Source organism: Drosophila guanche, unplaced genomic scaffold (genome assembly GCF_900245975.1).
Source record: "Drosophila guanche unplaced genomic scaffold, DGUA_6, whole genome shotgun sequence".
NCBI lineage: Eukaryota > Metazoa > Arthropoda > Insecta > Diptera > Drosophilidae > Drosophila > Drosophila guanche.
Window position 1 is genome coordinate 7851531 of NW_022995746.1, and position 26852 is coordinate 7878382.

At 43.7% G+C, this 26852-nt stretch overlaps 1 protein-coding gene across 1 annotated transcript in view; it reads right to left on the reverse strand.

The window, feature by feature from the left end:
* Window positions 1-8983, reverse strand: part of LOC117581994 (roundabout homolog 3) — a 41202-nt gene extending 32219 nt beyond the window's left edge. The window contains exon 1 of the mRNA XM_034269489.1: window positions 8407-8983. Coding sequence (XP_034125380.1) covers window positions 8407-8650 — 244 coding nt within the window. The 5' untranslated portion in view covers window positions 8651-8983. The remainder of the gene's footprint in view (window positions 1-8406) is intronic.
* Window positions 8984-26852: the final 17869 nt, after the last annotated feature.

Consider the following 26852-nt stretch of genomic DNA (forward strand, 5'->3'; position numbering starts at 1 on the left):
ACAAAAAGCAGCGCGCCCCACCCACACAGCCTTGACCCTGGGCGCTGCCATTGAGGATATTTGAACAAAACGTGGGTTAAGCCGGAGAGGGAGTGGGGCAAGCAGTCGGGCAAGCAGTGCGGCAAGCAGTCTCGGGCTGAGGAGTCACGGGAAACAAGTTGCGATAACAACAAAACTGCTCAAAAAAAGGGCGCAAGAAATTATGAAAAATTAATTTCTGCCCGACGGCAGATTTTTGCTTGTTTCAATTTTTCTTTTTTTTTTTTGCACGGGGCAGACAGACATAAAAAATGTTGCAAGGGTCGAAAGAGGCAATAAGGTTTATGCGTGATGGCATCTTGGGATTTATCAAAGCGATAAAGCAAAGCTGATAAAGGTTGAACGGAATTGAGTGTGATGTTAATGGCTGGACGGGGGTCAGGAAATATGAAGGGGATTCCTGGGATGGACAAAGATTAATCAAAGACTGAAACTTTGTGGCTGTTCACAAATTGTACCCAAAAAAAGATGAGGCTAAATCGTAGAAAAATGTTCCTACATCTAGGGACAAGTTCTGCCATCACATAAATAATCGTTTTTTAATCAAAGTCATTTGTGTGGAATGCTCCTTTGATATATTCAGCTCATGCTGATAATTATTAATCAACATTTAATTAATTTTCTTCTTTATGAATTGCTCTTCCCGCATAAACTGAAATTATCACACACACCAGTCGCATCATCGTTTTTTTACCCTCAATTGCTCGCTGGCCGGGCTTTTGTGCGAATGTTTTACAATGCGTTCCACTGTGTGTCTCCTCTCTGTTGTGGCAACGATGACGATTGCTGTAGAACCGCCGCCAACCACCAACCACCAACAACGGTGGCAACTTTGGGCCTGCAGCAGGAGGCTCTCTGGCTCTGGTATCCCTTCGATTTGTTGGTCTGTCATCATGCCTCATCATTGTCAGCCTCGGCTCACTCCTCCTGCCCGGCATGTGCAACATTTTCATCATCATTATTTTATGCTGCAGCAGGCTCAACCCCAAAGGCGTCCTCGCGCTCTCCACCTCCTGCCCGCCTACCCGCCTACCCGCCTACCTTTCGATGTCATGTTCCTTGTTTTTGCTTCACTTCTTCAGCGTTTTCTTTCCTCCTCCTGGTTGGTATTTATGCATTATTGAATTTTTGTTTATAAGACAACGAACGACATGTTTGGGTGTCTGCAAGTCGGGTGGGGGGGGGCAATTATTATGACTTCACGATCCTGAGAATGTTTACAAGAGAGCAAAAAGGGCTGCCTGCCTCCTCATGTTTATATCCCCCAGTCCGGAGTTCCAGAAGGAGGACCCAAGCCAGGCTCCCGCAATGATTTCCATTGAAGGTTTCTTAAATTATGTGATTTAGTTAGGAAACAAATCTTAGACATAATTTCAGAAATATACCAGAAAATACTAGATTAATACCAGAAAATATTAAAATTCTTAGAAAAATGAGCTCAATTGAAGGAAATCAAAATACCAGAAAATACCAGAAAATACTAGATAATACCAAAAAATACCACATCTCTTAAACATGAAGCTCCTTCATTTTCTTCATTTTCTGAGAACATACTAGAAATATACCAGAAAATACTAGAAAATACCAAATCTTTCCATTTGAAGATCTTTAACTTTCTTCATCTCCCACAAACTTGATCGATCTTACATTCAAAATGAGTTTCCTCCTCTAATCGATCTGCCATAAAATCTCCCCCCCATAAAGATCTTCCTCGCCTTGATCTTCCCATTAACCCGCTAGATCTACTCCATCATATCTTAGTCTCTCCCCATCTCAGTGTTAAAAATAGAGTTATCACTCGCTGGGTGCAGGCAATTGGCAATTGGCAATTGTCACAGAGGACCGAATCACAGCCAACTCAAGTGGCAAACAAGTGTCAGTCAAGTCGATCCACTGATCCTCGTGTTGATTTCCCAGCCAGAGAGATCTCTGAGCCGCTGATCACTGATCGCACACGGATGCGAGATCCACGGAACGTTGATGCCCATTGACAGCTCACAGCGGTTTATTAATGATCGTGCTGAGGCCGATGCGATCCCTCCGGTGGAGAGTGGAGTCCGAGAGCGGGACGGACCCCAAAGAATGTTTCTGGTTTGCACGCGATGCGCATCAATCTCAGATAAAGAAAGATCACTCAGCTGTCGGACGATCACTTTGCCCCGCCGATCGTGTGGCATCGATCGTCTGTTCGCTATGCAAATTCAAGACTGGTTGGGTCCTTCCTCTTTTTTTTTGCTGTTTTATTTATTTATTTTTTTTTTTTTTGATTAATTGCCGCTGCAATTTTAATTAATTTTTGCGCCATTTCAAGTGGAAAGCCATCTCGCTGATCCGATCTCTCTCTCTCCTCTTGCCTGAATAATTAACCATCAAATTGTGTAGATAAATGCCGAGTAAATCAATCAGAGACTTGACAGCGTTTGCCCACATGCAGAAATTTCCCAGAAATCTAAAACCCAAAGGAAGTTCCATTTTCCCACAAAAGGTGCGCCAGCGTCACAAACTAAATATTTACTCTGAGCCGAACACACACACGCACACACACACACACCCATTTAACCCAGTTCCACAATATTCTTTCTATATGATGATTGCAATGTTTACAAATTCTAAAACAAATGTCGTTGCTTGGTGTAACTCGAAACGAAGGAGAGTGACTGGGAGAGGGAGGGAGGAAGGCCTCTTTGGCATGTAAATAAAATGCTAAAATCGAAAAGAAGAACCCAAAGAAGCAACGCATCAAGCGGCGACACAAGTGGAGGCCTTATCTTAAATGCAAGCCACAAACAGAGAGCAGAGCGAAGAGAGAGAGAGAGTCTTGGGAAAGTGTCGCCGCACTCTGGAAGTGATTGGCATATCGCATTTCCCCATTTGGCCGTCGTCGCAAAACTGCAATAAATTGAAGTCCGGCTCGGGGGGCAGCACAACTAAATGAAAAAGCAGTAAAAAGCTCAGGACAGAGGCAGCAGAGCAGGTTGGTGTTTGGTTCTTAGTCGGGCAGCTAAAAACCAAATTAATTTTATGACAAACTCGTTGAATGGCAAAAGCTACCAACGGAATCTTCTGCCCCTCAGACAGCCATCCAGCGTGGGCTGGCTACGGGGCCTGCAGCCCACTCTGAATCTTTTGGATGGAAATGAAATGAAATTATACGAATTAATTCGATATGCCAAAGCCTGGTTAAGTTTAGTGTCAAGGTGTTGGTTACCTGCACTCAATTTATGCGTCATTTGCTAGACAACTTTATGGGTAATCTTATCACGAAAGAAATGTTTTAATTTGTAGAATTTGTAGGAGAAGTTTGGGAGATTTATTTGGAGGAATTTAGAAGGAGAAATTTCGAACTCGTAGATTTATTTAGAGTGGTTTAAGTAGCTGGAAATGCCTAAGGAAAGTCTCTTCTTACCACTCCTTAGCCCATTCCTTAACCACTTTGGCTCCTCAAATGGCATTCCTAATGCGTTTCGTTATATCCTAACTAAATGCTTTTTTTGGTTTATGGCGCTGTCCATGCCACTGCCCATATCAATATCAAGTTTATTTGAGCCTTTTTAGCATATTTTAGTGTCTTATCAGGCGGTCACCGTCAATGGCAGCAAATGAGCCTGGAAACCGCACACTTACACCCCGCGGAGGAGGTTGGAAGGAAGGGGACATGTTGGCGAACGCTGGCAGTTGGCAACATGTTGCCAAAGAACAAGAACTCCATTGTAGGTTTTCGCCTGGGTTGACAGTCATTTAGATTTATGGCTGATTGTCTGGCAACGGCAGCAGCAGCGCCTTTTTATAGACAAAAAAAAAACAACAACTTGTTGTTGGCTGGAGCAGATACACTGCCTTGAGAGGGTATTTTATAAGTGTTAAGAGATTTTTGTGACTGGGTGGATCTTGTGGTGGAAGTAGGAGCGTGGCAATTGGGCCTCAAGTTTTGAGTATGCAAATCTTTACCCAAGATTCTTTGGCCTTAAGAGTGAGTTGCATATATGCAACGTTTTTGCTGCCGCCACTGTTCCATCTGCTCCGCTAGAGCATCAACAGCTTCGACTTGAACCTCCCGTTTCTTTCTTCTCTTCCCTCGCTTGCTGCCTTCGTGGTTGTTGTCTTCGTGTTCGCTGCCTTCGTTTTTGTTGCCTTATTTGCACGCAGAGCCCGCAATCCAATTTTTGCATGTTCGTTGTCGTTGTCGTCGTCGTACGCAGGTGAGTACAAGCGGCGCATAGCGACGCGAGAGGAGAACGGACAAAGAGGAGTGGGAGCGGCGGGCAGAGCAACACACGGAGCAATGAGCGCTGTGAGGGCAGAACTTGTTTAGCAACAAGTTGACCAATTTGCATGTGTCGCACTCTCTTCACCCGAGTACCGACTGCTCCCCTCACTCCTTTATTAGATATCCCGAATGCGATAAACGTCCGACGGCGATCGCGGCGACTCTGCGGACTCTTCGGACTCTCTGCGGACTCTCTTTGCTTTATTGATTTAAATGCCATGGCAGCGGCATCTTCCTCCACAAGTCACAGTCGCATCGACAATCGACAATCGACAATCTGTGATTCGAGGATCCCACAGCAAGTCAAGTCCCCTCCCCGCGCTCTATCCCCCCGGTGCAGATTAAGCCGTTTGTCAACTTGTCATAATTGCCCAGACCAAAACGTAGGCAGCGGAGAGGCGGTGTAGGGTGCGGAGGGGAGGGAACCCCAGAGTGGCGCCGATCTCCTCACTGCCTTCCACTCTTGTTAACAAATTATAAAGTTTTTCGCTGTGCAGCAAACCAAACGCCAACGTTTTGTTGCCAAACCTGCAACCGACTACGACGATGACTCAAGGCAATTCTTTGAACATTTTTCATAATTTTCTTTGGCCCGAGCGCGTAGGCAGCGCAACGCTGGAAAATCTGAGACTGAGACTGAGACCGAGACTGGCGACTGCCGACTGCCGACTGCTGGCGGCTATGTCTGCCACAGAGAGAGAGAGAGAGAGAGAGAGAGCCACTGCTCAGGCCTTAACTTCATCAAGTGCAAATATGCAAATCTCTGACTCTGCCACTCGACTTTGCCTTAAGGATAAATGACAAAGACAAAGACAGAGACAAAACTCTTTTTGGGCTGCAGCCGGAAATTTCAGCCAGAAATTTGTGTAATTAAATACATATTAGCCACAGCCACGGCATAACTTGTTGATCCTTCCCGTTTTTGTACGAAATTCTTGGGAAAGCAATTGCATAAAGCAGTGGGGAAAAGTGGGGAATATTAGTGGTATAAGCTGCAAATTAAAATGTAGCTGCTGGCGAAACATTAAGATTATTTCGCTCAACCAAAACCCCTTCTAAACCACTTCCATTGTGCCTGCCTTTCCCATAGCTTGTGCATCAAATTTCATGTTGATTGACCTCTCCAGAATTGCATATCCTCCTGCCCGGCTCTGGCACCTTTCTCCTACTCCTGCCAGCCAGTTGCTCTCCTGCAGCTATCCCATTGCTTCACACATAGCATTTCCAATGCAATTTGCAAACCTTTTTCTCACCAAAAGCGCACAGATTTGCTTCGAGGCTAGGAGGCAGCACGAAAAAGAGGCAACAAAAGTGCAGTAACGCCTTCTCAAAAATATAAAGGAAAGAAAATAAGAGGCAGGAAAAATCAGAGAGAGAGAGAGAGAGAAATATTGCATGCAAAAATGCAGCAACAACAACAACAACAACAACAAATGCTGCAACATTTTAGGCTGCAAGTTTGCATTTTACGCGGCTGCCAGGCTTAATTTTTCCTTTATTTTTAATATCACAAAAAAGCAACCATAAAACCCACGGCTACAGGCACACAGACACATAGCTGCATTTGAAACGGTGCTGTCAAGCGGAGCTCTGGCTCCCAGGAAGCCAAGAAGAGAGGAAAAAAAATCTTTGCGTAGGCAAAACTTGGCTCGGACCATGTCCAAACTGCTGCGCGCCTCCGCGCCACCGCAGCTCGACCTCCGCCTCTTCAGGCTCTTGAAACTTGTGGCTGTTGCGTTGTTCTTGCAACGTCTGTACGCGACTGTTGTTTTAAATAATTAATTATTGTTTAGTTGGCCAATAGCCTGGTCAAGATCGAATGGCCCCACAACAAGAGGCAGCCACACACAGCAGAAAGAAGGAAAATAAATTCTGCAGTCAGAAAGGAGAGGCTTTGATTGGGTGGCCAAAAGATGTGGAAAGTTCTATGGATGTTGCTAAGATTTTCGCATATTTATTTCTACATACTCCTCATCCAAATTGTTGTTTATTTTATTGATAAACTTTCAATGTTTTTGCGAGGTTTCAGAGGTGCAAAATCCAGCAACTTCCTGCCCCGAAATGGCCAATAATCTACTGCCCCAAAGGTCATCTCAGACACATAGATAGGCAGATGCATGTGTACTCTATCTTTAGGCACCTACAGCCAAGCATCGGTGCAAGTTTTCAATCACATTTTGTGGCCCCAAACTCTGTGCCGAATCTGGCAAATCGATGGAAAAACTCGGCTCTGCTGCCCCATTCATTATGTGGCCTGCAGCTGGAGAATGCTGGAGAATGGAGCGGGGCATGGCAGCTCATTGGCTGGATGCCCTGAACAAAATCGGTAGGGCAATCATGTGATTGAACAAATAACATGCCACAGAACCGGCACTTGACTCCATTTGAAAGTAAGCCAAAGAGCAGGCGGGAGCGGGAGCGAGAGAGGGAGAGGGCGAGGGAGAAGCCCGCTACTTAGCCCAATTTTCGCATAATGCACATGAGACTCAGGCTGAGATTCAGGCTCGGAAAATTGCACAAAACTGGCAGAGAGGCTTGAGGCACAACCCAACAAAAAAAAAGACAAGACAAAAGAGCGAAATGTGAACCTAGAAAAAAAAAGAGTGTGCCACCACCCCCGGGAGATACACACATAAAAAAAGGCGAACTGCAGCATGTTGCAGGCAGTTGTGGGGGGGCAGGGCAGTTAGCAGTGTACAAAACGCTCCCCAGAGTGGCATTAGTGGCAGGCCGGCAGCTAGAGGGGGTTGCAGCATAATAATTTGTACGACCCCCGAAAGATTCTCAAGCAGGCAAGGATTGACCCACCACCCGCCGCAGCAAAATCACAAATAAAAGTACAAGTCACACACCCTGGCAGAAGCATTGGAAGGAGAGCCTGAGCCTGAGCCTGAGCCTGTCGTGTGCCGTGAGCAGATAATTTTATACAATTTATTATATCAAACGAGCGACGTCGTCGCGTGCAACACTTGCCACACATCACACTGCCACAGAGATACCAAATCTGTTGGCTGTTGCGTGCTAAATGAATCCCAAATCCGTATCCGAATCCGAATCCGAATCCCAATTGCGTGTGTCCAACAATTTGGAGATATCATTTGGGCGTTGGGTTGGCTTTGAAAAGCGTTTAATAAGCATTAGATTACAACATTCTCCAGCTGCATGCCTCATTTAGATATGTATTTTAATGTGATACTTTGTCGAGCCTCCCAACTTTGCTTCAGTTTTCTCTTCTTTCCAACAGACCACAAAAGCCGCAAGAACTCCTCACTGCCAATCAGGTTCCCCTTGAGGGGGGGGCACACAGAAAAACTATTTACAACAATACATTGATTAGTTTCCCAACATTTTGTGCTGTGTTTTGCTTGGGTGATCTCCTGTGATCCTCTCCTCTCTGTCCCCAAGGAGCTGCTGCACTGCATTCGAGCTGCGTTCTGTCTGCGAGGTCCCTGAGTGAGTGAATTAAGGCAAAGTGCCTGTAGGTAAGCGGGGAATTATGGAGTTGCTGGCAGTGTTTAAGAGTAATTAAATAGCGGAAAGAGTTGAGCACTGCCATGCGCTGTATTGACCCTCTATCTACCTCTAAGCCAGCCGAAATCCACCCATACAAATCTCTAATTGTGCCCCCAAATAAACAGATCTTCCACACCAAAAGGAAATCTGTCTCTCGTGGGAGTCTCTCTGGCATTAGTGTAGCTGTTGGAGTGCAGCAGCAGCAGCGGCAGACTGCCATGAGTAATGTGTCTGTGTGGCACAGTGGAGATGTCGCGTTTCGTCTATAAAAATGGGCCTTAAAATCCATTAGCGAGCGCTGGCAGCGAGGGGCATAAATAAACCGCAGTGCCTTAATTTCGTTCACTCCCCACCAAAAATAGACGAAACACGTAAATGGAAACAAATGACGCTAATAAATAATTGTGTGGGGGGGAGAGTGGACCGAGAGAGAGAGAGAGAGTCGTGGAGCCAAAGTGGAAAGGATTTGCATGTTGTGGGAGGAAATAGTTTGTCAAACTCCGAGTCATAGTTTTGCCCTTGATGTTGGCTGCAACTGTTGCAAGTATAACGTATAAGTTCCATGCCACACATCTGCTGACACTTACCCTTGAGCGCGGCAACTTGTGTTAATCCATTTAATCCAGAGAGCATCAGCAGCATGGGCAATACTACGTCTGACATCCTCTGGCCGCTGATTATTTTTAGCCTTTTGGGCTGCGACGCAGCGTCGACATTTTGATTGTTTCTTCTATGTCTTCGCCGTTTGATCTCGCTGTCGTTGGTATTTTTAAATGCACTTTCCGCTGATAAATGCTGCAACTGCAACTGTGGCAACTGTGGCAACTGCATCTTGTCAAGTTTTTATTCTACTTTTACTTTAATTGAATTGCCCGAAAATCTTGCTTGGCACAAACCCGGCAGCCACTCTATCCATTCATTCAAAATAGAACTGCACTCATTTTTCGGTGTTTTCGTTTTCGTTTTCGTTTTTAGATTTTTTGTTTTATTTGCTGATTCTTTTGGCACACACAATTATTTCGGAATCGTTTTCGAATCAATCTCAATCCATGGCGGGGTTGGTTTCTGCGCCGCCTAACCGGAACGACGAAAGACTACGACAACCACGACCCAGACGAACGGCAGAACGACGAACCGAACACTTTCAACGCAAGAAATGAACTGGCCAAGGCGCTCGGTTTCCAGCTGGCACACAGCAGCCAAAGCCAAGGAACCGAGCGACTGCTGCCGAAGGCCACTCGCTTCGGTTGCGTTCGGCCAGCGCTCGGCTGTGCTTGTTGCATGCTGTGGACTCCATTTGGATTGTATTAACCTTTTGTTTACTTGCTTGCCTGCCATTCTGTCGCTGGGGTTTGTTTTGTTCCATTTGCCACTCGTTTACTTCGTGTGGTACAATTCTGCTTAGGCCATGTGCGTGAGTGTGCATGCGTGTGTGTGTGTGTGTGTGTGCGGCCGAGCAACATTCGATGAAACGAAATGGAACTGAATGATGCATAACATTTGTTGATAAGAATGAAGCCCTGAAGTGGGTTTTATATTGTTCTATAGAGTGCGTTTTCTGTGGCAAAAAGGGGATTAAACAATACTTTTTGAATAAAATTACATTCCTATGTCGTTCATTTGGTGGCTAAAATGTGTTTTTCTTGACGATTATTGTCTTACAGAAAGAGTTATTTCTGGAAAAGTTGATCAAATATTGCCTTGTTCAGTCGAAAAAGTGAACAAAATCTTGATACAAGACTTAATGTACCTCAATTTAAATATTAATTTTGAATATTTTTCCTAGAGGGTTTTGAGGCAAACAATTTGCTCTGAGAAGAGATTTTCCTATGGGCAAGACTGAGATGGAAAAAACGATGATCGAATCTTACCAAACACAAAAGTCGCGAAGGACTGCCCTCCCACATGATCTAAGATATTTTCAAGAGTTTTCTTCATCCTTTAATTGTGTGTTTTGAAGTTTTGCGACTGTAATCTGCTTTGGGCCACATCTGACAAGACCACCGCTGGCCACTCCTCAAAGGATGCACCTTCCACGAGGATAATGGCCGAAAATAGGTAGCCAATTTCTATGCCAAATCCACTGCTAAGCCCGGACTCTAGACAATAGATTTGTTTCCTTTCGGGCAACTCCCTGTAATATTGGCAAACAAAGAAACAGAAAATACTCTTGCCTGCAGCTGAAGGTCATGTCATGTCGTGTCTTGTTGCTAATAAATGGATTTCTGTGTTGACAAATGTCAGCAGATGACAGGGGCAGACTAATCGAATTTCGAATCTCTTTCTCATTAAAATAAAAGCGTAAAAAACGGCTTGAAGTTGCCTTCTACTAAGTCAACAAATGGGCCAACCTTTGTGCTCGTCTTGCACTCAATTGGAGTGCCAGAATTCGGCTTGTGGATAATCCATACTTGTTGCATTTTGATTGCCTTTTCCCTCTGCGACTTTTGTTATGCTGATTCCCCCAGTCTCTGCCCCGCCCCGTTCTGCTATCTAATCTGTACGAGTGCGCCGCCACTTCACTCTCCAGCTGTTAGCTCATCTATTTCCAAACTGCACTAAAGCCAGCACAGACACCACACTCCAAGGCATTTCACAATCATTCCTCACAGAATGGGTACAAAAATGAATAGAAATCAAAGTGGTTCCTCTGTGGACACTGTCCCCCTATCAGACGGCCTTCTTCTCGGTCCGCTAATGAAAAAAGAGTCAATTGAATTGACCAAAAGAACCCGATACTGTAGATATTTGTGTTGTGTTCATTTATCAAAGTGCATTCAGTATCCGAGAGCCTGAAGTTTGAACGTATAAATCGCTGCCTAATTTCCCAACATTTGTGCCATAATCAATACAAGTTTTTCCCTTCCCTTCCCTTCCCTTCCCTTCCCTTCCCATCCGCTCTCAGGTAGATGGCCTCGAGTGTGAAGTCTGTTCATTAATGCCTAGGGTCTAGGGTTCCCCCTTGGAGCCATCAAAAGATACAGATAGATTTGCCGTTGCTTTGGGTTCGGGCCACAGAAGTGTAAAATAGAGGTGTGTTCTGGGTTCGGGACGGGACAAGGGCAGGTGTCGGTCTAGGTCTGAGTCCATCATTCTCTCGTTTTACTACTCTCAGTCGCAGTCTCTTCTCTTTTCATATATTCAATGTGCATTGTCTTTGCCCCGAAAGGTCAAGGTGCGTGGTGCATTTCTGTATCCTCCCGAACTCAGGTAAAAAAGGCTCCGCGTTTCTGTGGCAGGTAAACCATTTTTCAACTGCCGATAATTGGCCAATTTAGGGAAAAGCGAGAGAGATATCTGTTCAAGGGCGCAGAACTTTGGCCACGCCGTGGGGTAGGGCATGGAAAAATGTGGTGTGAAAATTGTGTTACTGCAACAAGAAATCCGTGAAAATGCGGGTGCTGGCAATGTGTTGAGTTTCTCAATGTTTTCTGGGTATTTTTTGGTGTCAAAATGCACATAAAAGGTTTTTAATTTTAAAAAATATATATAAGAAAATTAAAAAAAAATTAAAAAAAAATTAAATATTAATACATATAAGACATAAAATAAATTTAAAAGAATAAAAAATAAAATCAAGAAGTAAATATTGTCTAAAAAATAAAAAATTAAAAAAAAAAAAACATTAAAAAAAAGCAAAATAAGCAAATATTCAATGTAAATAAATAAAAGCAAAAATAAAAAAAATAAAAAAATATTTGGCATTAAAAAATGAAACCTTTGCCTCAATGTCTGCACTTGCCTCAGACTTCCTGTAAGTAATTCATTTGCCTGCAACTGCTGCACTCTCTGAGCTCTCAGCCGAACTTTGGCAACGTGGCATGCAACATCTAGACCGAAGGTTGTGTTGTCGGTTTGGCATTGCCTTTGCCCTTTGTCGCATCCGTTTTGGCTTAAGCCTGGTTAATGACATGTAAGTTGCCGTCTCAATTGCGGATTTGTGCCGAGAGCTTCCTTCCTTCCTTCCACTGCCAAAATGAAATGACAATTTGATTGTCAACGAAAAAGCGGAGCAACCCGAAAAACTTATGGATATAAATTGAAGGCAGGAAGAGCATGCGGATACTCCTCTTTGTGTTCATATGAAAAGGGCACACTCAAGATAATTGAAATTAGCGACTGTGACAGCCTGATTACCTTCCCTAACATCTTCTGGATAAACGCCCAGGCCACAAATCTCTCAGCAGAGAGAAGACGTAGAAGACATGGGAGTCGCCCACTCGCCAAGAGCCAAACCCCAATTGAGTGGGTTCTTTGGACAGACAACCCAGAGACCCCAGAGCCGTCTTCTGCCTCACCCAACCCAAAACGCATTGGGATTTCTGTTGTACAATTGCTGAGATTTGTTGGGGCTCGTGCACACTCGTATGATAATGAGCAGGAAATGAGTTGAGTGTGAAATTTATGGACAGGAGTGTCTCTGGTCCTCCTTGGCGCTTTGAGTAATGTTTGTAATTAAAAATATCCATCTGATAATTGATGAAGCTTCTTCCCCATGGAAAGCTGTCCCCTGTTTCCCTTGCCCAATAATTCCACTCAAATACCACAAATCCACGCGGTGTGTGTGGTGTTAATCCAGTCACCTAAAAATATGCACAGAATGCCGCCCATCAAAATGTAATCCCATTGGCAATAAATGTAAATGCAACCCACAAATGAAATTAAAAGTCAATAAAAGTTTAACTAACTCGAACAACAATAAAAATCAAACAACAAAATCAACGAATCTGCTGTGTGTCTCCGCAGCTCATAAATTAGGAGCAGACACAAAAATGAGACGGAAAATTGTACATATTTTGTGTATGGAAATTGCAAGTTAATTAAATATTAAACATTTGAATGGAAACAATGGAGTGTAATTAATCGGGGCTGTGGCTGAAGTGGAACTTATTCAATTTAGGGTAATAAAAGGGATGATTCTAGTCATTTTAGTGCTGAGAATTTTTATGGCAAAATGAAAGTTGCTGTTGCCAAAAATATTTATTTTTTTGTACATAAAATATTAAAAAAAAATCCGCCATTATTCCATTGAGCACCCCGAGAAAACTTTAAACTGTGAAGCGGGGGATTCCTGCGTCGAAAAACCCACATAAAATTTTTCTGATTATATTCAGCTGTAATTTATACACCCCGCAATTATCCTTCCCTCAATTCCTTAGAACTAGAGCATAATTATTATTTTGGCAAATGTTTCGTTGTGTTTTCTGTTTTGCATTTGGCTTTTCATTTGAAATTTGAATTTCGATAGCGCGGGGCTTATTAACATTTTATTGTTTTTACGCCGGCTTCTAATTAATATTTTCAGTAGTTGCCGACGACCACCAACAAAGGCAAGCGAGTGGGAAGGAGACACACACAGGCAGAGAGAGAGAGAGAGAGGGAGGAGAGTCATGCAGTCAGTCGTGCATTGAGGAGGAGGAGGGGACGCCGCCTGCCTGCCTGCCTTCCGTTTTTTGTTGTGGGGGCGTCAGTTGTATTTCATTTGAATGGAGCTTTTTTTGGGGGAACTATTTCGTAAGCGCGATAATCATAGAGTGGATTCATTAAAAATCCGAAATATGAGCAAAGCAAACAAGAAACACAACAACAACAACAACAAAAACACAAACAAAAAGCGAAGCTTTGAAGCTGCTGGCGGTCCCCGGTACGTTGCCCCCTTCTGTGGCAAATAGTTTTGTAGATCTCTATCGGATCGGTTGTTTCTGGTAGCACAAAATAAACAGCAGGCCCTCTCGCATGAGCATAATTAATTACATATTTCAATTGTGTGACATTTGTTCACCAAGAAATTCATTTTCATTTTCATTTGTTTTTTTTTTTTCTCTGCGCTGTGGCTGTGGCTTTGCCCTTTTATCCATATGAGAATTGTTTTGCGGATTGTTGATCTTTGCCGTAGATTGTTGAATCGAGTACGGAGTAATCTCTTTTTCTTCTTTGAGATGGAGAGAGAGAGAGAACACCCAGGGTTTCGTTGAGGTCATTCAGTGTGTGGGCAGGCTGCTGTCTGGCTTCCTGTATTTTTGTTTGCTCAAAGGTTACGCTGCAGGGCGGCGGCTTGGAGTTGCCTCCGAGAGATGATCTACGGGATTATTTACAGCAAAATGTCGCTTGTTTGGACAAGCACTGTTACAGCACTTTGGGGGAGTTTCGGAGTAGCAAAAATAGGCTTGACATAAGACAAAGATGTGCAAAAAAAATATACAGCAGCAAATTCTATGCAGCGGGCAACCTGTGTGGCAGTCTTTTCATTCAATCACTGAACAGAAGCAGTGAATTTAAAAGAATATTCGGGGAATAGATCTAAGGAAAACAGACCTCTGTTATGTGCCATCATCAGACCTCTCCATCACTTATAACTTTCCCATAACTTCATTCTTCATTCTATTTTTAGTCACAGCTAATTTCAATCAACCTCCCCCTATTGCTGCTGCAGATGATCCTAATGCCAATTGGCTAAGCTCTCTATGCGGTCTATCCCCCAATCACTTAATACCCTAAATAACCGATAGTTAAGATCCCAAGACAAACAGAGAGAGAGACAGAGAGAGAGTGAGAGGCCGCTACAGATACAGAGCCAGACGGGTAGCCAATTTAACAACCATCTATCATTAAATAATTTGTTAAATTTTGGTTCAAAAACCTAAAAAGCGCCACGAAGGCCCTCGGGAACTCCGTTCTTTCAGTTTTAATTAGTTGTGCAGTCGATAAAAATGCGCTGAAAATGAAGCGAAACGGAAAAGACGCAACCGTAAAGAACGCAAAAGCAACAAAAGAAACGCGTGAGGGGAGGGAAGAGAATGAAATACAAAAACAAAACGCTGAAAAAAGATTCGCACGCATTCAGCAGAGATCCGCAGAGACAGCGGCCCCAACTGAAATAGGATCATTAGCAGTGGGAAGAGGGAGAGCAGAAGAGAGCAAAAAGAGAGAGTCGACCAGGGTGTTACCTGGTAGTGGGAATATTTTATGGACATGGCAAAGGGTTTGAAGCTCAACGAAGAAAATCAATGAAGTGGAAAGAGAGTTGCTGAACAGTGAAGCGCGAATGGTGCTGATCCACCCCTTACAGGGTACCAAAAAAGATCGACATTCAGTGGGAGAAATAAATAGACTGAAAGGGAGAGGACTTGCTTTGTGGTTGGTTTATCCGTTGGACCTCGGAATGGTTAGTACGTGATCGGTTCATAAAACTAAAAGCACCCATAAACTGATAATTTGAGGATTTATAAAAGAAAAGCAAAAAATAGCCATGGCCACAATAACGTTTGAAAGGCAGACAGCAGCGAGCCCGAGCCCTATGGATCTTGGATTGGACCAAAATCGGCACAGGAAGCACATCGATAATCATAATAATGATGATCGCACGGGTGATGATAATGATGATGATGGGGATGGTTCCTGGAAGTTGGGATTAGAAACAGTTTTCTAGCTGAAAAAAAATGAGTGGCCTAAACAGCTTATAATCATGTTAAGCTAAGTGAAATCAGCAAGACAGAAGCCTCATTTTCTTGGGTGAATGAATGTGCATTGGGATTAGCGCTTAATGTTTGGCCAGGAAGGAGGTTCCAGATATTTGTAGGAAATTACAGAAAAAATTGGTTTAAAGTGTGGAAGATTTCGGTAGCTGACAGAGAAGAGCGAGAGATCAGCAGATGCACAGAATTCACACAATCAAAATCAAAAAGGTTTCCTCTGAAATCTTCAGTGCACCCTTGTAATAGTCTCCCCCCCCACCACCACCAGAGAGGCAAAACTAAATTATTTTGTAGACTAATCCGCTTGTGGGCTCGCTGGCACTCTGTGATTTCATGACCAAAACGCTGATCCGTGATCCGTTTTTATGTGCCGTGGCAGCTCAAGCAGTTCATGTTCGAACACTTTGCGAGCATGATTAAATTTTAATGTGTTTTCATTTTAAGGCGTTTCATTGTGCAAACTCTTTCGACATTCGACATTCGACATTCGACTGGGGGGGACACTACCACTACTGCCGCTGGAAGCTGCTGCTGCTTCTGGCAGATCGTAAAATGTTCACAGTTCCCTCCGTGAATTTTTATGATCGTCGAAGCTAATTAAAATATTTCCAGCTTTGGGGAGATTGGAAATGGAACTTGCACTCTTAAAGCAAATTCGTGTTAATTCTCTTGCTGCTGCTGAATGCGACGGGACTCGATTTGCAATTTGCCATAATTCAGAATTAACTTTTGTGGTGTCCATAAATCGGCACACAGGCGACAGTTTGCACAGCTCTCAGGCAGAGAGAGAGAGAGAGAAGCAAATTCTTATCACTGCCACTGAGCAGCAGGTCAAGAGTGTTGGCGACCCTAGAAGACTATGAAAAATTGAAAATTACCAACGCAACGAGACGCAGATAGACAATGCAGAGATACAGATACAGATACAAAAGGAAAGACAGCTAAAAAAAAACGAGGGTAGAAGGGCATCTCGAATCAGCAGCCATGAATGAAGTGCGCACTGAATGAAATAAAATGGGATGGCTCTTGGTCTGGGATGGGTCTCGGATGAGAACTAAATCTCCGATATGAGTACACGGATCTGGTGGAGAGAGCATGGCAAATTCATACTTCAAAAAGATACACAAAAAAGAAAACACACACATGCACACAATCGGTTCCTCTGCCTCGCTTTAATATAGTTTTTGTTTAGCTGCGCGACAACATCGACTGCCCTGCCCTTCCCCCTTGCCGTATCTTTCATTCGCCTTTCAATCGACAGTCGCAGGCAGGGGACAAAGCCGCTGCCGGGTATCCCAGGCCTTACCGTCCGAAGGGTTGTGTCGCAGAGGCGTCGATAAAACCACGGGGGGTCATAAATTTTCAAGCTTCTTGCTTTTTGTTTGTCCAGAAAAAAAAAGATATCAATTGAAGAAGCCGACGGACGCCAAGCCAAAGTTATCGCCAAAAAATAAAGAATGTTTCGAGAGCTCGGAGAGTTCTGCCTCTTGGTAGGGAGGCCCCTTCAACATTTTCGAGTGCATTTCTGCTTTCGTTTTTGTTTTGTTTTTTCTTATTGTGGCTGGGAATGTGTCATGAAAGTGGGTGGGGTAAGGGTATACATATTGGTTGAGGGTATAACAACTTGGAGAGAGACAACTCACATATGAGTTGCAGAGGAGTTTAGGGAAGAGTAATTAGCAAATTGCTAGTGTGCAAATGACGTTCCCTCAAGAATTCCCGTTGCTCGCAGAACAACCCCAACGTCTACCTGCTTTACCCACATCGTTATATTGTTGTTGTTGCAAACTTTTTGCTACGCTTATGCAGCCCAGCTTAAGCTTTGGTACCTGCTTGCCCTGCTAAGCGCTCTCGAAGTTACGCTCTCTGCGCTGTCTACGTCGCGACGTCGCTGCCGAGCGAAGCTGCGTCTTCGTTGTTTACGTCTACGCGAAGCTGCGCTCAGCTAGATCGGATCGGAAGTGCAGGCATGCAAAGGGCAAGCAAGACTTGCGTGCAATTTGGGTGTCATTAAACGTGAATACATTTTAAAACTTAAATTCTGCAATAACTTCTATCACTTAATAGATAAACAAAATAAGGCTAAGATATGTAGAAGTTACTTTTCTCTTGTCTCCAGACCCTACCATCCATTACAGGTCATCTCTTAGTCGTTGCTCACATTTCGTTCCTGCTGTTGCTGCTGCCGCTGCTGCTGCTATCGCATACGATTCAGTGTCGACTTTGTTGCTTATCTGCGGTCGCTTTCTTTCACCAGAGCTGCGGATCCAGCTCGACAGATCCACCTCTCTGGTTATCTCTTCCCCCCTTTTTCTCTCTTTCTTTCGCAGTGTAGCTCTTGCTCTGTCTGAGGCTTTGGACGTCTTGCGAGCGTGTGTCATCGCAGTTAAGTGGCGCGGCAAAGAGTTAATCTCGTCGATAATTATAATTTATGGCTCGCTGTGTGTTCACCTTCTTCAAACGAAAAAAAAACCAATGCTCCAACTACTTGAACGTATGGAACTGCAGCAATATTTTATTTAATGCTGTTTTGTATGCACTCTCGAAGAAGTTTTTATGGTTTTTATGGGAGATTTGAACACTTTGCACATATACAGATAGTCTTCTTCACAAAAGTGTATTCAAATCTTCGGTTTCTTGTTGTTTCTTTTCTCTGCATTCTCTGTTATTTCCTTTGCTTTATTTCTCCTGCTTCATTTCTGTGCTTCATCATAATCACAATTTTAATTGGAGTTTCGGCATAAAGAAAAATCAACGCATTGACTTGTATTTTTTTTTCATATTCCTTTTATTTGTGGTACTTTTTTTTTGCTGCCGTCAAAACTGACAATATTTATGATTTAGATTGCCCATTGTAATTGATCATTGTCTGTGGCGATCATAAACTATGTATTCCACTGTACAGACAAGCCGTCTGACTTTGTGTGCGCGTTTTATGGTGTGCGCCCAATTATGTCAATCACAGCTTTGGGCCACAGTTGCCTGCCCCCCTTCTGACCACTCACCTACATAGATAGACGCACACCACACACGCACATTTCGTATAATAATATCTATATCGTAATTTATCATATTGATAAGACAGTGGTAGGGACAGTGGTGCATCCGTCGTTCCATGCTGATAGCGTCTCCACCGTGTCTGGAGGAAGAACGGAATGATCAATGGCTGCCCAATGGATCGCGCGGAGCTAGTCCTTAATCTCGGCCACATTAACTCAATTTATGCGATAAATAATAAGCGCAGCTCCACTCCGACCCACAAAAGAGCTGGTGGGGAACACGCCAGGCAAAACGACGACGACGACTCCACGCAACAACAATCATAATTTATCAGTTAGCGCATCGCACAGTGGTATGAAAGCGTTTAAGCAGGGAGCACAGTACTTAATGGGGGTAAAACGCTGGCGAATAAAAGTGGTAGTAATAATAATAGTTCCTAGTAAAATAAATGTCTAAATTAGTTTGACAAAAGTCCTACAAAATTATGTTAATATGGAACAGCTTTTGTGCACAATGAAGCAATTAAGCGATGGGTAATTTGGTAACTTTCGAGACATTCAGAGTATAGAAACTGACTAGCAATTCGAAATCAAGCGGTGTCTTCTCATGAAATGTGGTACATAATTTGTACATCTCCATGCACCACTGTGCCACCTTTACCCCTGGACAGAACAAATCTATTTAAAGAGGCACTCAGCATAGCACTCTTCCTCCCCACCTATCCTGCAGCCCCGCCACCTCAGCGGCCTACTCGGCCTACGGAGCACTTAATCATGCGAGTCTTGTTGCAGATTAACTCATTACTTAACACTTTTCCACCAACGACCAAGACGACTGACTGACGGATGTTGATGAGCATAATTGTGTGGCCACAGCGTAAGTCGGCAAAAGGGCCAGGCTAAACGACGAACGGCCCAAATGAAGACGACAACACCTACAAATCAGCAATGGTCTGGGCTGGAATGGGATGTTATGCTCTGCTCTGCTCTGCGATGTGGGGGCGTGCCCATCGATTTGGAATGCCTCTTGGAGTGAGGACTGAGGAGGAGAGTGTGTGGTGTGCTGCGTTGTGCGTGTGTTTCAAAATTGATGTTCACCTTCTGTCCATGTTTTGCCAATGTTGGCAGGCGGTTGCCTCCTCTCTTAATGACTCGAAATATGTTTTGTTGTATCTGCGGCATTAACATTCCTTAACATTCGAAGAGGGAGGCGAGACATCATTGCGCAAAACAGGCTTAAGTTGAAGTCATTCGGGGCTGTTAAGTAGCTCGGAATATGTCACTTGGGAATTGTTTTCGTGTTTTCCGTGTATTTTGGGAGTGGTTTTCAGCTTAATTATAGTCGGCCGCATTAATATTTGCTCGAATTAATATTAATGATCAACCCAAAAAACTGAGATTCATTTGCATAAGGAAGTGCAGCGAAGTATCTGAAATGAAGGCATCAATTGGGTTCAATTGAAATGAAGGAAGAAAATATTTGTTGTGGAAGTTCTTCATGTGGGCAACAGATGAGGGAGTGTGGCTTGGGTTTTGTTACTGCCTGGAAGATTTGATGTGTTTTGAAAATACGGATCACTTTTATGAAGAAATCAATGAAGAAAATATATGGCGAAATTTCCGCGCTCTCTTTTGACTCACTCTGCGTTCCTCTTGCTCACTCTGAGCTCGCTCTTAGATATCTGCACGCGCTCTCTCTTCCTCCGCTCTCTTAGCAGTAAAGAGTGGAACGGCAATAACTGTGAACATGCAGAACTCAGGTGTTTGGAAAGAAATTAATGGAAATTGCTTAATGCTGCTTATAAACTTCAAGTATTTGATGTACTTTGCCTTACATATTTTGTACTTAAATTAAATTTACCCTCAAGGCGTTGCTTTTATTTTCTTTTCTTTCTCTTTTGGACTTATCAAACAAATGACTTCTGAGAAAACAAATATCTCAACTATTATTTTCTAGCTATTATTTATTGAATTCATAATTCACCGGGCAGACACAATTTATTTTCAACCAGGGAATTTATGTGATTTCTAAGCAAAAATGTACAAGCATTAATTGAACAAAACTCTCACGCACCAAACTCCACTCCAACTCCAACTACATGGGCCATGGGCCAAGGGCTGGGCACATATTCTGCTCGTAAAATGCGGCTGACAGACGTCAGAAATGGGTATGGAAATGCGTAGATAAAAACTGAGAAATCAAATCCCTGCCTGCTACGTGCAGCAACCCCCCACCCTACCACATCGAATGTATTTCATTTGTTTTACACATTTCGCTCTGTGCATGTTTCGAGCCGTAACCAATTATTTTACCAACACCACTCCCCGGTAGCCACCGACCGACACATCCTGAACAATCGGAAATGCAGTCAAGAATGCAACCCCCCGTGCTGCCTCCTGCCACACGGTTGCCATGGTCCATTCTCCGTAATTATAGACATTTTTGCCAACAATTGTGCTACAAATTTAATGGCTTTTCCATCCGAGCTGCAGCAGCAGCAGCAGCTACCTGGACAAAATGGGAAAATCGAGTCGACATTTTATGCAAAAACTTATTTGTTGCCGGCTGTGATCATTCGAGCAAATGATTCAGATCGTTCAACCTTCAAGCCAACAATCGCAAAGGATTGATAAACTTTTCAACCAGGTAAATCTCTGCGGTTTTTAATCCCTTAATGGCCGTCTATAAAGCTGCACAAGGCTGACTGCCCGACTGATAAATATCCGCTCATTATTTGCTCACTTTTTTTTTTCCTTAATCCATTGTGTGTGGCGACGATGACTAAGAGACGGGCATTTGTTGTGGCAAGAGAAGTAAAACGGTGCTCTGTAGATAGCTGGGGGGAAATGGGAAGAGAGCTAAAAATAACCACAAGTTGGGAGAGTTTGAAGAGAAAGATTCGAACAGCTGGGCGGAAGATATTTTCTTTATAGATTGGTAAAATCTTTGATGATCTTTCTCTCTCCCATTGCAGCTTCACTTTGTGCAGGCTATGCTCATCCATCCTTACCCAAAACCAATGACCATTGCCCACTTTCTGTTGTCAAAGCACTCGACTCTCGGCTCGTTCCTTCCTTCGATGTGTAAGATACTCCTCAAAGTATCTTCTTTTGCTTTTCTTGTTGTCGACTGACTGGCTAATGAAAGCAAATGCATATGATTAATTACAGCGGGAGACAGCGCCAACAAATGAGCGTTTTTACTGCATTCAAAAATAAACATCAAAGCAAACAAAAGGCCGAGGCACATGGAAAATATGAACTGCAAACTGCAAAACGTTTTGGGAGATGTCAGCAGCGTGCCCCGAGGGGCCAAAGGAAAACCAAAAAAAAAAAAATATAAAAATCTCTGATGAAAATCTTGGCGACAGTTGAAATGTTGAACAGTTGTTGTTGTTGTTGTGGTTGTTGTTGTTGTTACACGTATCGTATAGGCTTTCGGTTGGATATCGCCGGGCAACTTGTTTCAGTTTTGGCTTCGTCTTCATCTGCTGACTGTCTGGCTGACAGGCGAGCTGACTCCCCACTGACGTTTGACAGTCGACACAGTCACTGAGACACAGGGAAGACCACAGGGCTGGAGGGGGCACAAGTCTCTTGAGGTGCAATGAGACCTAGAGATGGGAGTTGCAGTTGGAATTTTCAGGGAAGTTCAATGAAAATTATATCGAAAGAAGCTCGTTGCTAGTTTTTGGGAGTAAGTTAAAGAAAGAGTTACTTTTATCATAATAATCGTGTGATTAGGCGCTGTTTTTGGGTGAAAATATTATGATAAAAGATCGTTGAATGTATCAGAAGAAGGATCATAAAGGAGCATCCATTTTTATCGATTCCAATCTGAGCATCTTCCGCCTCCTGCCAACATGATGAACCGCCTTCATGTGATTATTTCCCCGTTTGTTAATCTGCTTGAACGACTTTCGTGTCACGCCCCCATCCTTATCGTACGACACTTTTGCTTCCTTCTTCTCCCTTTTCTCCCCTCGCTGCTGCTGCTGCTGCTGGCAGCCGTCTGCCGTCTGCCAAATTCCGATGGCGAGAGAAGCGGCCATAGCGATGGCTACAGCTCGATGTGGCTGCATGCAAATTGCGAATTGCAGAGGGGGGAACGGGTGCACACAACGCACAAATCGAGTTGTCGTAAAATTAGCACTTAATGCTTTAATTAATTACTGAGACGTGAGAGAATCGTGACGGGTGGGGAAGGCATCGAGTGGAGTGCCAAAGTTGTGGCCGATTGTTGTTGCAAGTTGCTGTTGTTGTTGTTTGGTTGCTTGTTCGCGGCATTTAATGCATTTCGCATTTATTTATGGCCATTGGATGTGCGTATTTCAACGCGAATCTTCGCTTCCCTCCTGCCTGCCGGCCTGCCTGCCTGCCTGCTGTCTCGTGTTCGGGCCACGTCAAGTGTCAGGCCATTTCAGCAGAAAGCCTGAGTCCCAATGAATACCCAAAAATACTCACACCAAAATGAGATTCATTGGCCAACTCTCGTAAATATTTCACACTTTCACAAAAGGGGCAAATCTTTTGGCCATCTTTCTGGCAGTTTTTGTGTGTTTCCCCTGAAGTCGCAAAGTCTTTATGAATGGATTGTTTGGGTTGTTTTGTCCTCCGAGGATTGTTTGCGGTGCTGTGGCTGACTGCATTGTCTTATCTGAGCTGCATTTTGTGTTGCTTTGACCCAGAAAGATGTCAGCAGCAAAGGGAAACACTTCAAAAGGGGAATTTATTAGCTGCGCCCAGGTGTGCCTCTCTCGTTACTCACTTCTTAGACGCACTTTTGAGCATTCTTCTCTCTGCCGCAGCAGCGCCTCTCGCTCACTTGATCTCTTAGATTCCACACATCCTCCGTCACATTTTGACTCCTCTCAATCGCAATTGTTCACATGAGACAACCTCAATCTTTTGTTGTGGCTGTGCCACGCCCCTAGGGCCGCACTGAAACTTAATGAATGAATGCATTGAATGCGTCGAATGATGGATTGAATTGATAAAGGCAAATGGCATTATTCTGTCGCTGTTGCTGTGTGGCCCACTCATCGCAGTCGCACTCTCTCTCTCTCTCGCTCTCGCTCTCGCTCTCAGGTATCTCGTCTTATCCCTGACACTGTCCGTGTTGTCTTGACCCCCAGTTTGTGGTGGTGTGTGATTCATTCATTTTGCCACACAGTGCACACAGTAAAATACATTTTATCTGGCTGGGAAGGGGATTTAGCCAGACCGCAGACAGCAGACAGCAGAGAGAGATGCCGAACCGCAAGTTCCGCACCCACCGAAAATCCTTTTTGGCCACTTGACTCATTAGGCTGGGTATTGATACGAAAGCAGATTCCCTCATCATCATCAGCATCCGTTGGATCTTCTGGTGTTTGCATGATTTGCATTAATTTGGCAAAATGTTGTCGATACTCCCTTCCAGTCGCACTCCTCTCTCTGCCACAGATAAGCGCTGACATGACCAGATCCATTTGGTCATTAATTAGCCCAGCAGCTTGCCGGTTTCCCCTTCACCCAGCAGCTTCTCCCCACACCACATGAAAGCCATGACACTGCATAATAAATTACCAATTCATTTCAGATTTCGCACGTTCTTGGCCACACATTTGATTTGCTTTCACGGAGGAGAAAACACGAATGAGGACTGCCGTGGAGTCGGAGTAGCCGCCTTCCTGTTCAACAAGTAAAAGGTATTACCCCAGCGGCCGTTCTATTAAAAATTCATCAATTAACGGCAATCGAGGTCGAACTTGATGGCAGATTCCACATGTGAAAAAATGTACATACAAGATTTTCCATTTGAAAGACTTTTTAGCATCGATTTCGCTTGATTTCGCTTGATTTTTGTGCTCTTAAATCAGTTGAAAGTGCAAACTGCAATCCACATTAAGGTTGAGTGTTTTGTAGCTTTAAATCCGTCAAATGAGTTTGTTAATAATTAATTGCGAATGCTTTTTGTGTTGACAATTGGCAACGTTAAATATTAATTGCAAACACAAATCGATGGGATTGAAAAACATTTGCAACAATCGCTTTGAGGCAGAAAAAATGTGGAATAAAAAAATAAATATGTCACAAAATGTGTCATTAAATGAGGGGAACTCTGATAGTTCTTTAAGGGAGAAAGAAGATGAGTTCTTTCCTAAGTTCCCCTATAAAATCTCTTCACACCCACAAAAAACATAAATGAATATAAACGATCTTTGCACTTTTCATAAATTAAGTAAATGCCACCCCCCAATCGAATAAAACAAATTGTGGTTCATTAGAAGCCCCCAAAGAAAAAGAGACCACAAAAAGTCGTCGAAATATTCGCCAATTAAAGTTAATATTGACAAATGATGGGTGGGGCGTTGGGGAGTTTTGACATTGGACAATGCCACAAGTTGTGGCCCCATGTCATGTTGCTCATTCGCTTCCATTCCTTCTCCGAATTTCCTGCCTTGCGCCAAGTGTTGACAGATCTATGGACGGAGCTGGCTGTGGAGTGGGGTCGGGAAGTGGAGCGGGTCTGGCAGTGCAGTTTGCAGCGAAGCAGCAGCCTCGTGTCGCTGTCGCTGTCGCTGTCGCCGCCTCCGCTGTTGCGCTCTCTGTTGCTGTCGGCGTCGCTGTTCCGCTCTCTGTCGCTATGGCTGTGTCTGTCGACGTTGGCGTCGCTGTCGCTGTCGCTGTCTCCGTTCGCTGTTTCCCGGCGAATGTCGAATGATGTCGATGTCGAATGTCGCTCGCTTCCAGAGGCGAACGTAAATGATGCATGTTTAATTGCCAGCGCATAAATTACATTTTTGGACAGTGCGTGTGTGTGAGTGGGTGAGCCACACAGCCCGAGTACAGTCAGCCCCCACATTTGCATTGTTCCTGGGTGTTTTGGGGGGTCCGCTACACAAGCCTCTGCTGATATGCCTAATCAATGGGCTGCCGCTGCCTGGACTGGCCTGCCGATCTGTCAGCCAGCGGCGAACATCACAAAATGTTGAGCTTGCACGTGCAGCCAAAGCTACGCTTTTGAGTGGCGCTGATTAGGCGGAGGTTATGGGCTATGGGCTGTTGAAAGCTCACTGAAACTAAAATATTTTATTTATGTACTTTTTATATTTTTTTTACGAGTAGTTGTAGGCTATGGAAAATACTTAAAATTTTTTTTTTTCTCTAAAAGTCTACAAATAAATAATTCCATTCGGTTTTGGCAGAGATTAATTTTGGCTGTTAAAACCATTCCCTTAAATATTTTGAAAAATTTGTTTCCTAATTGAAACACTCACTGAAAATATATTTTCCCTTTTAAAACTCCAAAAATAACCAAAACAAAATAAACATCGAGCTAAAAACTCTCAAGGCAAACTAAAAAAGCTCATTAATCGATAGGTGCCACCTCATAATGATCGATTATGCAACGAAATGCAACACAGCCGCCCCCATTAACCCTTTCAACGTTGTGTCATGAGTTTCGAAAAAATTTCCTGCAGCTGCATCCGAAGGGAAAAGGAAAAAGGCCAACAAATGTGCTGCAATTGACACTGGAATGGATATTTAATTGTTGCTTTAATATTTTGCCAAATTAGCACATCGTTTGAGTGTTGGAAAACAAAGGGGGAAAGCCACTTCAAAGGCACTCCAAAGGGCCGAGCTGGGCTGGGCTGGAATATTGGCATAAATCATAAAAGTGAAGAAAAAATAGTTTTCCCCCCCGGCAAATGGAAAAGAAAACAAAATTTTTGTGTAGCGCCGCCAAGTGGGTGGCAACTGAATTAATTTTGGGGCATCCGTTTATGCCCCTCTTTCACTTTGCTTTCATCAATTTTATTATTATTTTTGTTGAGGTTTTCGGGGGGTTTTACGAGTACTTCGCACAGCCTCCTCCTCGCATGCTTTGCGTGTCGAGCAGCAAAATAAATAAAAATCTTTAAGTACTTTTCGAAATATTTTCTTCTGCTTGTTGTTTTTGTTGTGTAATCTTAAGTTGTGCGGCGTGCACACTCATAAACTCAAAACCCATCCAACACACTGATTCATCCACGAAACACTCGCACGAAACACTCACTTCCCAGTCCCAGTCGCAGTCCATTCCCAGTCCATTCCCATTCCCAGACAGACAGTCAGCATCGAACAGTGCGCGTCGTGTGTGTATATTATGTTGACATATTAATGCAATTAGTTTTTCGGGGTCGGGGTCGGGGTCGCTCTGTGCTAATTTTATAGGTCCTGGCCCCCACACATTAGTTGCAACAGCTCTTGTTAAGGGCGTTGCAGCTGTTTGGAGTCTTTGCATTTGCAAGCGAAGCTCTAAAATTGGAACACTGGAATTGGAAAACAAGATCAGTTAATGATGATTACGAGCTGCAGCTGATCGAGACATCAAGGGGGAGCAAGACGTTGCTGATGGCTAATGGAAATGAGTTCAGGAAGTTTAAGCTTAAGATGGTAGTCCCAAAGGAATACATTAATTGAAACTTATATTTGAGCTATAAAATTATACGAACAGAAATTCAGAACAGAATTTTATTTAATTTCAAACTCTCTGCTTGCTAGATCACACATTTTGATTACCGAAATTTCTCA